This window comes from Taurulus bubalis, assembly GCF_910589615.1.
Source record: "Taurulus bubalis genome assembly, chromosome: 8".
Classification (NCBI taxonomy): Eukaryota; Metazoa; Chordata; class Actinopteri; order Perciformes; family Cottidae; genus Taurulus; species Taurulus bubalis.
The window spans coordinates 21,192,404-21,209,592 of NC_136596.1; the positions used below are offsets into that span (position 1 = coordinate 21,192,404).

The 17,189-nt window shown below is 41.4% G+C and overlaps 1 protein-coding gene across 1 annotated transcript; it reads right to left on the bottom strand.

Annotated features, from left to right (window-relative positions):
• Positions 1–3,017: 3,017 nt before the first annotated feature.
• On the bottom strand, positions 3,018–16,248 carry shoc1 (shortage in chiasmata 1; the record flags this gene model as incomplete). The annotated part of the gene is made up of 27 exons (XM_079222940.1): positions 3,018–3,103; positions 3,577–4,384; positions 4,650–4,799; positions 5,642–5,773; positions 6,021–6,108; positions 6,198–6,319; positions 6,473–6,584; positions 7,317–7,410; positions 7,510–7,685; positions 8,155–8,224; positions 8,421–8,493; positions 8,583–8,764; positions 9,244–9,336; positions 9,477–9,671; positions 9,784–10,011; positions 10,799–11,263; positions 11,702–11,950; positions 12,194–12,288; positions 12,523–12,652; positions 13,654–13,746; positions 13,851–13,992; positions 14,075–14,178; positions 14,617–14,781; positions 14,935–15,065; positions 15,148–15,238; positions 15,971–16,100; positions 16,198–16,248. The coding sequence occupies 27 exons, from the start codon at positions 16,246–16,248 to the stop codon at positions 3,018–3,020; spliced, it is 4,455 nt and encodes a 1,484-aa protein (XP_079079066.1).
• Positions 16,249–17,189: the final 941 nt, after the last annotated feature.

Here is a 17,189-nt window from a genome sequence, read left to right on the forward strand (position 1 = left end):
TCTCACTCTCTCCCTCCCCCTTTTTCTGCCTCCCACTTTCAACCTCCGTTCAGATATAAAAAAAAAAAACAAGTCTAGTTTAACCAATTGTCACTGTTCCTTTTACACCCTTCAAGTGTTGTTTCAAAGACGCAGCCTTCCATAAAAGTCTCTGTGTGGAGTAGGAATTTACATAATCCGATTAGGGGCTGGGATTAGCTCCGAGCCTGGAGAACAGGCCCGATGGGGGCCGTTTTCTGAATCGGCCATTCATGGGCCCCGCTGCACGTCCAAGAGGCTGCACCTGCAGGCCAGGCGCCGCCGCTCTCGGGCTGCGTCCAGCCTCCACTGCGGGCTGAAGGTCTGCAGACACACTCAGTCGGCTATTTTGACCAGTTGGTTAACTTTCATCCCACCTAGCAGGCCAGGTGAAGATTGGACCTGATTGGTTGTAATTTATCCGTCATGCTGGTCGGGGCTGTAGGCAGAATAAGCATGACGAGCTATGACGCTACTTGTGCAATAAATTATGTTGGATTCAAGTATAGCATTTTGATGTGTTGGCACACTGAGAGACTCATGAAGCCAGTCTCTTGAGGTCTGGTAGCAAGGAGCTTGAATAACAGAGGTTACAGATGTATTATTGTTGTATTGCACACCGTGTGTTTATTAGAATAATGTGTGTAGATAATTCTTCGACACACAATCGGTGCTGCAGCTTCAGAGAAGGGCAACAGTTAACTTCAATAATCGGTTAGTCGGTCGACAACCTTCATGTGATTCACTGCTCACCAAGCATGACTGCTGGGAACTAGATTTGCTTCCGAGATTTAAGGGATAAAAAGAGTGAAAAGATGTCTGGTTTTTCTTCCAAGGATCAATGTTGTTTCTTAAAAACATAGAAGTTGGCACCTTGGTAAATTAATGAAATAAATATGGTTCTTGTCTCCCAATAATTAACACTCAAAAGTTACTCTTTGGCTTGCAAACAGCATGGACATTGCTTATGGCAAATGAATAATATATATATATATATATATATATATATATATATATATATATATATATATATATATATATATATATATATATATATATATATATATATACCAACCAACAGATTTAACTGTAAAAACATACAGTTGGTCAACAAACTGTCAAAAAAACAAACAATGAGTCTCAATAATAACAGTAAATGTTTTTTTGTGCTAAATTCTGCACGGGTCTGTCCATACTTTGTATTTAGGGAGGATAAACCGTACACGTTATGACAACCTATTGGTCCAATATTGATTAGTAGTTTGCTGTTTGTCTCCAAAGATTATGCAAAGTGCCTCATCTCATGTTGCAGAGTTGGTTATTGTGTCAAAATACTTCGGGTTGCTTCTGCTCAGATGTAATGCGTCCTGTCTTAAATCAGTTCAGGCTAAAGCAAAACAAATGTGCACCTTTAGTCACAGGAACCCTCCCCCTCCTTCTGCTGGGGCCGTGTGAGTTTTATTTACAGAGGAGAGGAAACACACAGGTGACAGTTAACTGCTGCCTGCGATTAAAGATAACCACAGCTGTGTGACCTTTACAGCTGTAGTCGGCGTAGAATCCAAATCTAAAGGATGGCTTTGGTTTAAACAGCCTGTTAATTCCCACAACATCTCCCCTGTCCCATTCAGTTCAGGGTTTTAAGTATAGTCTGGGGCAATTACTCCACCATTACTGCTGCTGTTTGCCGAGCCTTCATACGGGGACTCCTTTGGCCATCCTGCCCCGCGTCTTTTGTTCCCGCGTGCCATTAAAAAAACAAACCATTTAGTCTGTCTCTTTTGTTTGTCCACTGCTTGTTAGAGGCAGAGGCCAGGGAGACAGAGAGCAAAAGAGAGAGATGTTTAAAAAAGAAAAAGCCAAAAAACCTGGCGGGTTATTGATGGTGGCTAGCCACTGCTGGATACGGCTGTCCAGAGGCAGGGAGGCTTGGAGTCGATGTCCCTCGGGGTTGCCTTTGTCTGGGGATCGTTCCTGAGGGAGCTGGCTTCACTCTGCTGGCTCGTGAAGATAAGCACTCTCTCCACATGCTGAGAGACGATGATAAGGGGATTGCTTCACTAAATGAAAAAAAAAAGAAATGGCCCCACCATTGGAGCTGCTAAAATGAGAGGCTTTATCAGTTTAGCTGGCAAAGACCCTCGATCCCACTCCTCCAACCATAAATCACAATTTGTTTTTCCCTACTGAGCATGCTCTGTGTGGAGGAAAACAAAAACAAAATGTGCACTGTTGTAATCTTATTTTGTAAAAACTAATATTGCTAACACGTGTATTTCTTACAAGCAGTTTATAAACATATAATACAGTTTATACACAGTAAAATACTAGGAAGGCATTTCAACTGTTTATTATTGTGCAGCATTTTCAACAATTACAATTTCCCCTGTAAAAAACATTTTATAATATTACAACTGTGCTATATTGGCATGCATTATCTGTTCATACACCAGAATCCAGTTCTGAATGCCAAACAATACAGGATATTGCAAATATACATAAAATGAGAAACAAGTGTTGTAGGTTTGATTTAAATAAATCTCATAAATACCAGTTGAAATTCAAGCATAAAAGTATCCAAACAACTCTATAACAAACAAATAATACAACAACAAATATTTTTAAACATTATCAAAATAATTTGTATTTTATATCATTAAACTATTAGACTGAAAATAAATTATTATTATTTTGTCAGCTTACTGCACTACTGCAATTTCATTTCTGTTCCTGCTTTTCCCCAACACAGCTGGTTTTAAAAGATATCAGGAAAGGAGCACTGTTGCTCGTTATTAGAAGAATATATGCCTAACATATAGACATTTTATCCATATTTAAAATGTGAAACTTGCCTTACAATAGGAACAATTGTGCAGACTAACCAGGCAACATAAAGCATAATATAACATGAATAACACCTAAGAAGCTTAAATTATGCAATTAACTTGAATCTAACAAAACGTTTTCGTCTTTACAGACCGGGAATAAAGTGTTAATGCTTAAAATAATGTAAGCCTCGTCTGTCCATCACTTCTGCCGGGGACCTTCTCATAGCTCAACCTCGCCCTCTTCAGTGGTGTCAACACTGCAAAACAAACGCAAGGAAATATCTCAATCTCAATTCGTCCAATAAAAAAGATAACTTAAAAAAACAGCCATCCAAATGTAACACACATTTTTACACATTTTTTAGAACATTGCCAAAAGGAAATTGTAAAGGAATGTGCTTTTCCATCCACCACCGTTATGCCATTCGTCAAGATAAACACTCGGAGGCACTAATACTCCAGTCCAATGCTCTTTTTAATTATGTCATTTTGTCTTTGCCCTTTTCCCCGTCAATGTATTAATGACACCCGTCAGACTTCAAAGGGTGCAAAACAATGTAGTCGACGTGGTGAAAATATGGAATTAATATTTGTTTCATGTCATAATTTGAGGATCTGATGTTTTGTTTGGTCTCATGTACGTCGTGATATATTTGCAGAGTCTTTTTGCTCATTTTGCTTTATTGAAAAACGAGTGGATGGAAACTCACCTTCAGCGTCCATCACTCACCTGTTCCAACCAAGCCGGCAGCCTCGGCCCCCCTCTTCCTCTCTTGTCCGATCCAGCACGTGGCGCCATAGTGAGCTGAAATCGTTGCCGTCTCTGTGCTACTCGTGAGGCAGTCGTCGCCGTTTTGACCTCGACCCCACAGCGTGCCCTCTGTGGGAGGCCTCAGACCGAAAGGATTATGCTGGGTATCTGGATGCTGGAGGTCGCTGAAGACCGCAGAGGAAGTGGAGCTCTGACTGTTGGCCGGCTGCTGCAGGATGTGGCTGTGACCGAATGTGGAGTCCAGCTCGAAAGGACTCTCTGGTTGGACTCGGCGAGTGGCGACGCTGAGGTTTGATGGCGCTCTCTGTGTCCACTCATCGTTTGCTCTTCCGACAACTCTCCCCACTGCTCCAGCTCTGGGTCTCCAGCCAGAAAACGTCACCTCCTCTCTGCCTCTGTCCTCCTCCCTCCATGGATCACTGCTGGTCCAGCTCCTCTGGAGGGGAATATCTGGGCTGCCAAAGGAGGAGCTCAGGTTGAATCTGAAATCGGTGTTGCCCTCCTGCATCATCGAGTCTGTGTCCGGTTCACTGAAGCTGCGATCAGCTCCGAACAGGAAGCTGTTGTTGTGGTCACTGCAGAATAGTTCTGGATGGAGGCTGATGGGGGCTTCTTGCTGTGGGTCAGAGTTCATGTACTCTTGGTCAGCAGTGGTGGTCCAGAGGCTGTTTAGTGGACTGGTTTGTTGATTTGTCTCAGTGATGGCTGTCTGAGACTTTGGCTGGTCTGTGGTCGGTGTGTACAGGGAGGTGGTGTCACTGAACAGCTGAAACAGACAGAGAAGAGGGGCTGTTTACTGCTGATGTGTCACTGAAAAGATTCAAATGTCCTCATTATAAGTCACTTATTTTATGTGAATTACATTTAATGTATGAACTCTCCTGTAGAAATATTATTGTCTGATCAAAAGAAAAATAATTGCAATGTCTCAACCTCTGGTGTGCATTCAGCCGCCAACACATTTTATCGCAGAGGCAGAAAAGCCCACATGCCTGAGGTGAACTTGAGCGTGGTGAGATATCCGTGCTCACCTTGAGGACTTTATGTGGCACCTCGGGGAGCAGCTCCATCAGCTGAGGCAGAGAGGCCCCCAGGAGCCACTGGAGGGACGGCGCTCTCCTCAGCATTAGCTGACTAACCAGAGGGTTAATAGACGGGAACTGCAACAGACACTTTTCGTCCTGGAGGGGAGAGAAAACAACACAAACTCGTATAAGAAAAAACATGTCGGGGTTGAAAATGAAAGTCATCTACAGTTGCAAGGTATATTTGTTCCTCTAAATCAGGGGCGTCAAACTCATTTTAGTTAAGGGGCCACATGCTGCCCATTTTTATCTCAAGTGGGCCGGACCAGTAAAATCATAATAACAGCATAATAACGCATACATAACGACAATATTTCTCTGTTTAAATCATTGGTGAAGGTTTTTGGATGATAAACCCTATTTTAAGAAACATAAAGACCAAAAAAATCTGTCATCAGCCCACTGTTTATCTGCCTGGGCTCTCCTCTGCAGATTCCCTCGCTTTGTGATGCGTTCGTGACGCCACTTTCATGACGTGATCCATTTTTAACGACTTGCATTGATGGTGCACCGTCTGTAGCCCCACTGACGGCACGGGTCCAGTCCACTCCAACCCGGTCCAGCGCTTCAACGAGAACGCTAACAATGTAATTGGCAGTAGTGGTGTCTGTCATGGGGATCAACTCAAGGAACTCCTCGGTGACCGAACAAAGTCTCATCAACACCACGAATAAATACGGTTAGTTGAGCAACATCTTTAGTAATGTCAGTGCTCTCATCTATTGCGACTGAAAAGGCTACAAATGACTTTACTTTATGCTTCTTTTGGCTATCCAAATCTGCTGACAGATCAGAAATCCGATCCGTCACAGTATTCCTCGTTAGGCTAATGTTGGCAAAAGCCTGTCACTTTTTTTTATTTTAACAGTTATCCCGCGGGCCGTATGTTTGACACCCGTGCTCTAAATGATCTGAATAAAAAGGTCTAGTTGGATCACCTTTGAAGGAATCACAGTCAGCCAGTCTCTGTCCAGGTAGCTGAGCGGGTCCTTCTCACCGGCCATCAGGCTGTGAAAGCAGATCTGGCGGATCCATTTGGCTATTTCAATCACCTCGGACACAATCAGCACCTGACAAAGAAAAACGAGTAGTGGGCGTGGTGGTTTGTATTGCCATCGTGCTCTCCGCCACCACTCATTTAAATTCACAACTAATCAGTGAAGCAGACGACTTGCTTTTCAGCGAATGTCGCTTTTTCACGTCAATTTGGGGGTCAAACGGAATTTAACTTCTGCCTGTCTCTTGTTGATCAAATAATGTCATTTATTTGAGCATATCGCACAAGTTTTCAAAACATAAATAACAGTTTTGTTCTACCTTGATGTCTAGATCCTCAGACTTCGTGCCAAACAGCACCAGAGACGAGTAAACCAACACCAAGTTGCTGAAGGCTTCAGTGGAAAATCTGCCATCACACAGACAGACAGAATCAGTGACTGTGTGTGTGTGCGTGTGTGTGTGTGTGTGTGTGTGTGTGTGTGTATGGACACTGACCCTCCTCCCTGGCTGTCTCTGCAGTGCAGGATGAGCCAACAGCTGTTATATTGCAAAGAGAGAGCGGTCAGCCTCATCGATACTCTCTCACTGGCTCCCTCCTGACACAATTCCTCCTCCTCCTACACAACACACACATACACACTTGCAGAAACTGTTTGCTGGAGATTTTATTTTTCTTCACATTTCCATGCAATATCCTAAAAAGCTCAGTAGAAGGAGATAAAAACATGGAAGGCGTGTGCGTGTGTGTGCCGCAGGAATCTCCCTGATACCTGAATGATGATAGCGGTGCTTTCATCCACTGTGATCACGGCGTAGTGATGGGTCCCTCCGAGCATCTGCAGTGACGGACAGTGGCTCCTCTCCAGCATCGTTATATCAAACCTTTCACACAAACACGTACACAGACAACTTCACCATGTGGTGTTTAGATGATAGCTTATCTTCACTGGCAAGTGTGGTAGAAACACCGCTTATAAGAGCCTGTCTGTAAAAAAACATTCTTGAAATGTCTGGAGTTCAGAGATATATTAGAATAACCAGTCAAACTGAAACAATTAATCAATTTTGTGAATTTAAAACTGATTTCATACTTTAAAGTTTTTTTTTTTGCTGGATAAATTATTTATTCTCTGGTTCAACCCTCTCAAATGTAAAGATTTGTTTCTTTTCAATTTATATCATTGTAAATTAAAAAGAAACCTAGATTTGGACTGTTGGTCAGACAAATAACAATATTTGAAGACATCAAACGGCCACTTTGTCCATATGAAAACAGATTAAAAAAACAATTGTTAGTTTCAGCTTTAAAAATCACCGACAACGAGGCTAAAACGAACAGAACAAATGTGTAAGAGTAAAAAGTGAGTGAGAGACTGTAAATGCATGCTGATCATTTAACTGTTATTGAATATTTAGCACAATTTTAGTAGATTAAAGAAACTGCAGATTATGGTGCAAGTTTACGGTCATCATTAAGTCTTGACCTTATTGAACCATTTAATTTACTGTAAAATTATGATTTTTGATTATCGCTGGGCATAATCCATCTTTTTGACATTGATACTGGCTGGATGTGATTTATGGAGACTTCACTGGATGAATGGGAACATTTACTTTGACTCCAGTGTCTGCAGCAGCAGTGGAGAGTGGAGAAGTCCCTCTGTGACAAACAACACATATGGCACCTCGTCCTCCAGGGACCACGAGGCTTTTTGGGAAAAAATACACACACAGATACACACTTTAGAGGAAAAATATCACATCACTGTCAAATAGTGCGAATAATATGTGTGTGCTGGCAGCTGACCGGTGTCGGGGAGGATTGTGTTGAAGGTGAGGTGACTGATGCTCCTCTCTCTGCACACTGTGGCCCACGGGGAATGGCCCGGATGGTTGTACTCCACCACCAGAGAGAAACAGCTCCAGGGGAAGTCGGGGCCAACGTGCTGCTCAAACACCAGCACGCACACGCTGTCGCGGGTGCTGGTGGAGCAGGATGGGAGTGACAAACACTTTGTTAAACAAAACATGGCAGCTTGAAATATTTCCTTAACACAGCATAACGATTACCACTTACTCCGTCACACCAAAGCACTCTTGTTGCTTACTCAGTATAGAGTGACATGAGGGATGGCTTTTACTTAAGGTTTATAAAACTCAAGAGCACTGTAGCTCTTTAAGCCCTAAACCTATTTATTGTTTGAGTTGTGTTTAGAGGTTGTACATGGGGATTATATATTATTGTAGCCCTAATTGTTATGTTTAATTTGATACCTTACATGTTTATTTTGTATTTATACCAAGGGTCCCCATATTAGGGCACCCTAGGGCTCAAAGAGTTTTAAAAGAGTATTTGTTGCAATGTGAATTGTGTGTGTGTGTGTGTGTGTGTGTGTGTGTGTGTGTGTGTGTGTGTGTGTGTGTGTAAATGATGCAATGAATACACATTTACCTGCTGACCACACTGGCACCATTCAGCTTTTTCTTGTCATCCTCAGGACAAACTGCTGTGACAGCAGCACCTGAGACGACACACACTTAACAGTAGGGCACATACATGATCATGCGTTTGTGTGATTGTTACATGGAATGAAGCAAACTGATGCATCACTAACTTTTATTTTTGACTTGTGATTGGTGAGTGTTTGCACAGGGGTGTTTAGTTTGTATTAGAAGTGCTGCTGTTGTAGCTGGTATGTGAAAGAGATAACAGCTCACCAGCCACGTGGCTCAAACTGCTGATGATCGAAGATCTGATGTCGTCAGAGTCAACTGATATTATGACGAGAATCTACAGGAAGACAAATGAGCCAGGATCAGAGCAAGTTTTTTTTCCTCACAAATCAACACTGACACATGATTGGTGCTGGTAAAACCAACTTTCTCCACGGTGTTCTGTCCCGTTCTGCCGTGCAGCCACGAGGCCAGCAGCTTCTGCAGCTCCAGCAGTTTGAGGTTTGACTCCTCGTTCTTGTGACTGAGGTAGAGGACGACTTGCAGCCTCTTCAGCAGCTGCTCCAGAATCTGCTCTGCAAACCTCTCCGCTGCCGTGGTCAGGTACTCTTTAGGGCACATGGAGAACATTGTCTAAATGCATATTGATGAATCGCAAACATGAAAATCCTCAAAACATCTCTGAAAAGCCCCATTTATTCTCCTTCAGCTTCTTAATGAGAGATGAGGTCTGATGTGGGCGCCAACATGTTTCTGACAAAGTTTATGAAGTATTTCTGTTACAATGGATTTTCTCACTGGGTTGAATTGGCCGTGGCTCAGTATGCAAAGTATTTCTGTGCAAAAATGGAATTAAAATCAACACTTAATGACAGTAGTTTAGTTGTTTGCTTTGATGTCAACACATCAATCAAATCTAATAAAACCTCACGCACATCGTCCTGTTGAAGCAAATGTTGCTGAGTTTTAAGCGTTAAACTGAAATACATGATGACTAAAGGTGTTTGCTCTGTATTAAGAAGCGCATACTGAATCTTAACTACAGAAATGGACTTTACAACCAAGTTTTAAATACAGTTGCACTGACCCAAGGCAGTACCGAGGTCACACTTCAGCAGCAGCTCCTTAAATGTCACCAGCACGTGAATCAGAGCCGCCTGGTTGAAAAGCAGCTCCTGATCTGCACACACAAGGCCAGCAGAGGGATTTCACACCTTTTCCAACATAGATTTACTGAATTCATATCTCAAAGAACAGTTACAAGCCAAAAAATAAGGTTGTAAAAATGTTGTTTCTGCACTACAGAGTGGTATGTTGTACCTCTGACCAGCTCTGCGCTCTGTGCCTGTGTCCTGCAGAGCGCCACCTCCTGCTTCTTGAGAAAGAAGTGCATTTGGTCCGGGGCCAGGCAGCTGAAGTCTCCCCGTCCCGGAAAGTTGAGCCCCAGCTGTCTGGCAGAGCTCAAACACGGCTGAGCGAAGGCCAGCAGCTCACAGTAGGCACGCTGCTGGCTGTCTGTAAGGGAGCGAGTCACAAACTTCAAACACTTTCTGAACCATCTTATCCACGCTTTTCTCCAACCAGGAAAATTTAAGACGCATGTTTGGTATATTATTTGGTATCGCACCGGTAGCCTGGACTTGTACCACTATGCTGTCCTGTCTGTTCTGAGGGACGGACTGACGGACAGCAGGAACGATTTTAGCTGTCGCCGGCCCGGCTGCGTTCTGCTCTCTGCTAGCATTTGCTGACACGGCACCACTCGAACGCGTCGTCCTCTGATCTGGTCGTTGCATCTGCGCTGGAGGAGGCTTATGATGCTCAGATGGTGTTTTTTGTTGGTCCATGTTTGGTGCTGAAAAGGATGAGATGATGTAACAGTGTGTTACTAAACACTAGTGTCATTATACTGAGATTAAGTACAAAATGTTTACATTTGGGAGCTGCCTTGCTGACCTGCAAATTTTGTGTTTTTATTTTTTAAGTCCATATTCATTAAGCCATGTAAAGATGATCGTAGTAGTTTAGTGGTAAAACTAGCGCCTATTTATATAACCAAAATATTTCCTCTATTTTCTATGAATTATTTGGTCTCCAAAATGTCAGCAAAGAGCAAAACCCGTCCAAAACCCAAATATATTCAGTTTCATAGTAAAATTAAAAAAGTGAAAATATTAACATTTGAAAAGCTAGAACTGGAGATTTGACCTTACATTACTACAAATAATCAATTATCAAAAAAGTTTGATTAATTTAAACTTTATCAAATTATTAATATAATAATCATGTTAGGTATGTGTGTTAATTATTTTATACAGCAGTAATAGAAAGAAACACATAAATAAGGTTATTTCGTGGACTTTCATGAATGTTTAAAATAAAACTCCACATTCATGATTTGACCACCAGGTGGAGCCAGAGTTTAAGGCAAAATTGAATCGAGTAACATGTAGTACACAAAACCTTTTCTTTAAAATAATAAATATAGGCTCTCTACCTTCCACTAAACTATAATTCATATTGTGTGTGGCATGCATATACTAGTTATCAGGAGAATAATGCAAGAACAGTTGATGAAAAATCATCTTGAGGCTTAGTAAGAGGAGCACACTCATTTCAACAAAACTCGCTTCACCGAGTACCTGGAGTTGAGCTCTGAGGTGCTTCAGTAACCGGAGCCGTCTGCCGAGATCTCAGCATCATGAAGTTGGCCAGAGGGTCGAGCTCCTTCTCTGGTGGACGTCTGGTAACCGGCGGACATCTTTGACGGTCTCTGGCAGGGCCGGCGATCTGCTCGGTCTTACTGTCGTCGCGACCTGTGCGGATAGCGTTCATACGAGCAGAACACATGTCTGCGCCTTCTAGAAACCTCCCCTTTGAAACCTCATAGTTGGTGCTGGTGGTAGCAGCAAAGTTAGAACATATTAAGGGTGCAGGTTTTCCTTCCTGATGGTTTGTGTTGACGACGTTCCCAGACGCATCGACAACGGTTTCTTCTTGAAGACGTGTGTCGTCAGCAGAAGTTTCGGCAGGAAAAGCCGCCGTTTCACATTTCTTGGGGCGAGGTGACTGAGTTTTGTTTGTGGGATTCATCAGGACGGATGTGACTGAGACCAGAGGAGATGAAGTGTGAGAACTCTGATGCAACAATCTCAAACTTTAAACGTCTAAAACAATCGACTGATTGCTGAGTCATAATAATATAATGATGGTGCAAAGATGACCACGGCCATGTTTTGTCTGACCATCAGTCCAAAACTCGGATACATTCAGTTTGCTTACTTGGAAAACAAAAAAAGGAAATATTCACAATTGTACATACTGTATGTATATGTTTGGCATACTTACAAAATAACCTAAACAATAAATGTAATATCAATTTGTCAATGGATTTTGTTATCCATGATTAATTAATTAAATGGATTGTTTCAGCTCAACCAGCTATAAAAACAACACACAGAAATCCCCCTCAAACAAACTATCACATTCACTGTTGTCTTCTGACAAAACAAAAGATTCAATAAAACGCCAAACAGACTACTCACGCTCCACGTGTTCAGGGCACAGTTTTTTGAAGTCCTCCATCTTTTCCTCTGTGGTTGAGGGAAACTCGGGCCTCATGCTCTCTGTGAACTCTCTATTGCTGCACAGATACACCGGCAGGGCTGCGATCTCCATCTCTGACTGCAGTTTGTCACCAACGGTGATGACAAAGCTCTGATGCTCTGACTTTATGACTTTCCAGGCTTCAGACAGCAGATGGAAGTCGACAGCTGGTTCATATATGTGAGGCTCTGTGAGAAAATACAGCAGATTAGATTTTTTATAAATGTCCTTTGTAGATTTATTTAGTGTAGATCTCTTAAACCGCCAAGATTAGATATTCAGTGAACTCCGGGACTCTTACTGCAAAGTTGTTTGACACTTAATTCTACAGCAGCATTTATGTCCAAATCTTACAAGTGAACTAACTTTAGTCAGACTGATCGATGCAACGGGCTATTTTCACTACAGATCTTTGAAAACGAAACATTTACCTGCCAACAGGAAGCGCACCACGAAGGTCGGATGCTTCTCCGCCTTCCAAAGTGCCACCTCCATCTCTTTCTGAGCTCTCGCTGACACCAGAGATCTACATGAGGATCATTAATGTTACAAGAGCTCTGCCTCATGGCATTAACGCTTACATTATATTATATCACACAGGGATTTTACTGTCAGTTGTATCAACTTCTAATTATCTTTATTCTCTGAATGTGTTGCATATTTAAGTTAGTTTTCTTCATTAACTTAATGTTTAACACCTCATCTACACGTCCAGTGAAAATAAACTACGAGCAGTTTGACCCGTGGTGTCATCACTCACCCTCCGGAGATCACGGACAACTCCTCCTTCTGAAGTTCACACGTGGACGGACATATTTGGGTTCGGCTTGTCTTGGGACTCGGGGTCAAAGTCCCGTCCAGCTCCATTTCAGTTGGAAGCATCATGCGTCCTGAGAGGGAGATTTATTAGTTTGCACATTGCCATACTTCTACCTTTTGCATAACCCTCATTCCAACTATGACCAAAGACTGAAAACAGTCATATTACACATCGTGTTATTGTTTATATTCTATTTAAAATATTTTGAAAATGAACTTGAATGACTTGTGGGTTTGTCTTCGAGCCCCTTTGAAAGATAACCATGCATTATTTGGAGGTCATATATTTTTCGACTTGGGTACAATTTTGAGATACTTTAGCTGAATACTTCTATTTTAGAGTATTTCACTCTGTGGTGTACAAAGTACTCAAAGCCAAGTACAAATGGTGTGAAAATACTACATTACAAGTAAGTCCTGAATGTGAACATTTTACTTGAGTAAATAGTACTATAAAGTAAAGTATTATTAGCAAAATGCAGTAAGTGCTCATAAAAGTATAATATTATTACAGAATATTATATCACTCTGTTTTTAACACTAAATAATAAATGTGGGAGTATTTAATGTTGTACTTAGTCAATGTGGAGTCTTTTAGATACTTTATATACTACTGGGTAGATTAGTACTGCATGTTATCACATATGAGCAGTTATGGAGAACAACTATAAAGTTGCAAGAAAAATGTAAATACTATATTACTTGACTAAATGTACTTGCATCAAACTACATCGAACTGCTAGTCCGTTACATTTCAGAGGCAAATATTGTATTTTTTTATTCCACTACATTTATTTAACAGTTATAGTTACTTTTCAGATTAATATTTTATCTATAAACTGTTTTTAACACTAAATAATACATGTGGGAGTATTTAACGTTGTACTTTGTCAATGTGGAGTCTTTTAGATAGTGTTGGACCAGTTTATAAAATATGATGCATCATTAAAGATTAAACTTCCTGTCAGTATATAACATATCAAATTAGCTCCACCTCAACCAACTACAAAATGAAAGTATTTATACATCATGAAACACGATGAACTAGCGAGTTTCTCTCTGTGACTTTTACCTGCCAGCTCCATCAAGCCTCCCTTTATGTTACATTTCATGTCGGGCTCCTCTGGTACTTCATATTGGAAAATGTCAACCGATGCTGATCCATCTGACAGGAGAGCTGAGAGAAATGTGACTCTAGTACATGAGTTTACTTTTCTGTGCCACTGTGCATTTCTATATTTCCTAATACACTCATATATTGTTAATTACCTTTACAAAGCACATCCAGGACTGGAAGTTGCTCATCCAGCTGTTCAGTAGCAACAATCATTTGATCACAGATGCTTGAAAAGGTGGTGCAGTTTTCTCGGCTCAGATGCAGTGTGTCCACTACAACAGGAAGCAAAAGAGACTACACAGAAAAAAGAAAAAAACATTTAAAGTATTTTTAAAACATACGACGCAAATCATTCTGCATTTTTCTTTTTAGTTACCTCTCCTTTCAGCAGTGGCTCTTTACCAAACTCCTCGTGGATGTTTGCACACATCTGAAGGTCCCTGGTGTACACATCAGGTGGTTTTTCGAAAGACACACAGCCTTGCCTAAAAAAAGTAACTCAGTACAGTAACTGAAGTACAGTTTTGAGGCACTTGTACTTTACTTTAGTGGTTTCATTTTCTACTACTCTATACTGCCGCTCAACTACATTTCAGAGGGAAATATTGTACTTTGTACTATATAATCAAACAATTAATTATGTTGTATTATTATAGATTAAAATAAGAGTATATTTTAATGCTAATGCTTTTGCACTTTTAAATGTATAATGCAGAGCGCTTTAACTTTGATTTAAGTAAAACAGCGGTACTTCCACCAGTGCTAAAAGGGTCGTGGTCTGATTTTACCCTTAACACAAACTTTTAAATGACAATAAAGCCAGTAAAGTAACTTTCTTTTCTTTCATGTGCAGATTTTAGAAAAGTACAACCACTTTGATCACAGAACTATATAACACACTAAAGGATAAACATACACACCTGAATATGGCTTCCTCAGAGATGGTATTTCCCGTTGAGCTCAGCAGAGGGTCGGCCACGAGAAACGTCCTCAGCCTGGACAGCTTAGCTTTCATGGTGGGTAAATGTCTCTTAAAGTGTGGCAGGTAATCAGCAACCATGAGCTCTTCTGGAAGGAGGAGGTCTTTGACAGACGTAAACAGATTTTTGGTGAGAAATACAATCAATGTCACGGATATTCTTAAAATGCTCATTCTTATACCAACATTTGACTGACCTTTGTTTTCCTTTCCATGTTTCATCTGGTCAGCTGTCAATTTAAAAAATGATTCCTGACATGCATTATTGATCCATGTGCCTTTTAAAAGGCACATGTACTCATCCGGCTCTAGATCCTCCAGTGAGTCTGGATTAGAGCTGGGTATCAGCTCCACATCCCCTCTCACCTCACTCAGAGTCACTTGAAATCTGGAATATGAATATTGAAACCACGAATCAGACAATAAACCATAATAAGAGTAAAAAGATGCACAGTGAGACCGTCTTGAACCTTTCTGGTGGAATATCTGCTCGGCTTTTTTCTCCCAGGTCATCGAGCACAGAACCACTGACGAAGAGTTTGCAGGTTGAGATCACCTTTCCTTAAACAAGTTCAAAAGAAATTGTCTCATTTAGAGTAGTTTTACACCTGTAAGTATTTAAGCACCACATTTTCCACACTGTTTCAGCAACACCGTTTGTTCAATTTGACCAAAATACATTTGGTAAAGCTTTAAGAAAACATTTGAGCCTTACAGTAGATCTTTACTGGACTCTGTTAGCTTTCTGTCTACTCTGATACCGGAACTTTAGACAAGGTCAGAATACTCTGTATTTGGGAATCACTGATATCTGCTTCATGCCTTCGCTATTCAAATGCTCATTGTGTGCATCAAAATGTGTTTTATCATGACCCTGATGAAGGCCACAAAGAGTAATGCATTTGTCTAAATAAATCAAGTTGTTCTGTATACTCCAGTGTTGCTGGAGTTTTACCTCCTCAAAAGAAAAGAAAACCTGATGGCAAGATGTTTAGAAGGTTTAGGAGGCAGTGCTTCCTCTCAGGTTGTGTACCTCACTAAACATGTCCCATTAATCAAACAGAAACCTGCTTAAACAAACACCTAAATTACTATGATAGTCGATCAGAATTGGTGAGAGATGTGTGCAAAGCTAATCCCAAACGGTAGATCTTCAAAAGGGGAGTTTATTTCCTTTTCTCACAAATTATGTAGTTCGTAAGAAATGGACTGAATACATTTGATATTTAAAAAAATTGCAAAACACATAAAACGTGCACGAACCAGACAACAGCTTGGCTGATCCTGTCATACCTCTGGTCCACGGTGTCCGGTAGGTGACGTCAGGCAGCTGGCCATTGTGCGGGTACAGGTCACTGGTCCCAGTGACGTAAGGCTCTGGCAGCGCCAGTAGGTCCCTCATCACCTTCAGACGGGTGGTGGTCTGACATAAAAGGGCAGAGGAGGAAGGCAGCATAGCTTTAAGGTTTATTGACAATATTCGGACGTAAATATAATTAAAAAAACACACACAAACTCACCTCAAAAACATAGTCGAGAGCTTTAAATCTGATGGAGGGGAAGGTTTGCATTGGTAAACAGCTTTTGTGTTCAGACCTGAAACGGTACACATCATACAAAAGCGTTAGCTTTGTTTCTAGCTGACGTCCAGTCAAGCTAGCAGTTTTAACTTATTTAGCTAGCTTAGCTTAGTTCACTTGTTCTACGTCCTTCAACTCATTACATGTTTTTGATAAAACTATAACTTTCAACAGCACAAATGGAAGAAATAAACATGAATAATCAGGCAATACATCATCAACATACCTTTTACTGGGCTACGTTTGTGTGTGTTTGAAGTTAGTGTGTTTTAGGTTTTTAGACAGAAACGTCTATGGGGGGGGGCAATCAGCCAAAGATCGTTTATTGCGGATGATACACTTCCTGAACGCATGCGCGTTGGGGTGTTTTGTATTAATTTATAGTTTTCTCATAAGGCACACAGATCCGTAGTCTGCACGAGTAGGCCTACATGACCTCTGTCGTCCCGTATCAAGGACATGTACTGTACAGCATGACGTTCCCTGAGGCCCCAACTTGTAACCACGTTATTGAAAAGATGTGACGTCTTTATAGGTGCCCTGCTGGGTGTTTAAGGGTAACAACGTGCCGCAACGCTACGTTTATTAGTTGGACCGAGGTGGCATCTGGCGCTGACTTCCGTATGACTACTACCGTTATATTCGTTGGACCTTTTAAGAGGAGCTCCATTGGCACTACTGTTTTTGTTCTTTTATATTTCTTTCGCAGATCATGTTTTTCCCTTATTAATTCCTCCTGCCCCCTATATTTCCACGATGAATGTATGCACCTGTGGCCTAATTGCTTTAAAGACAGTTCCGGGCTTTCTCTTGGGCCTGGTTCACGTGCTGGTTCACGTGCTGGTGGCGTGGTCCGAGTTTGGCACGGCTGGTTTCGACTTTCTTTTGAGAGCGGGTTTCCCGGCGGTTTTTAGGTGTGCATTGCTGCTGGT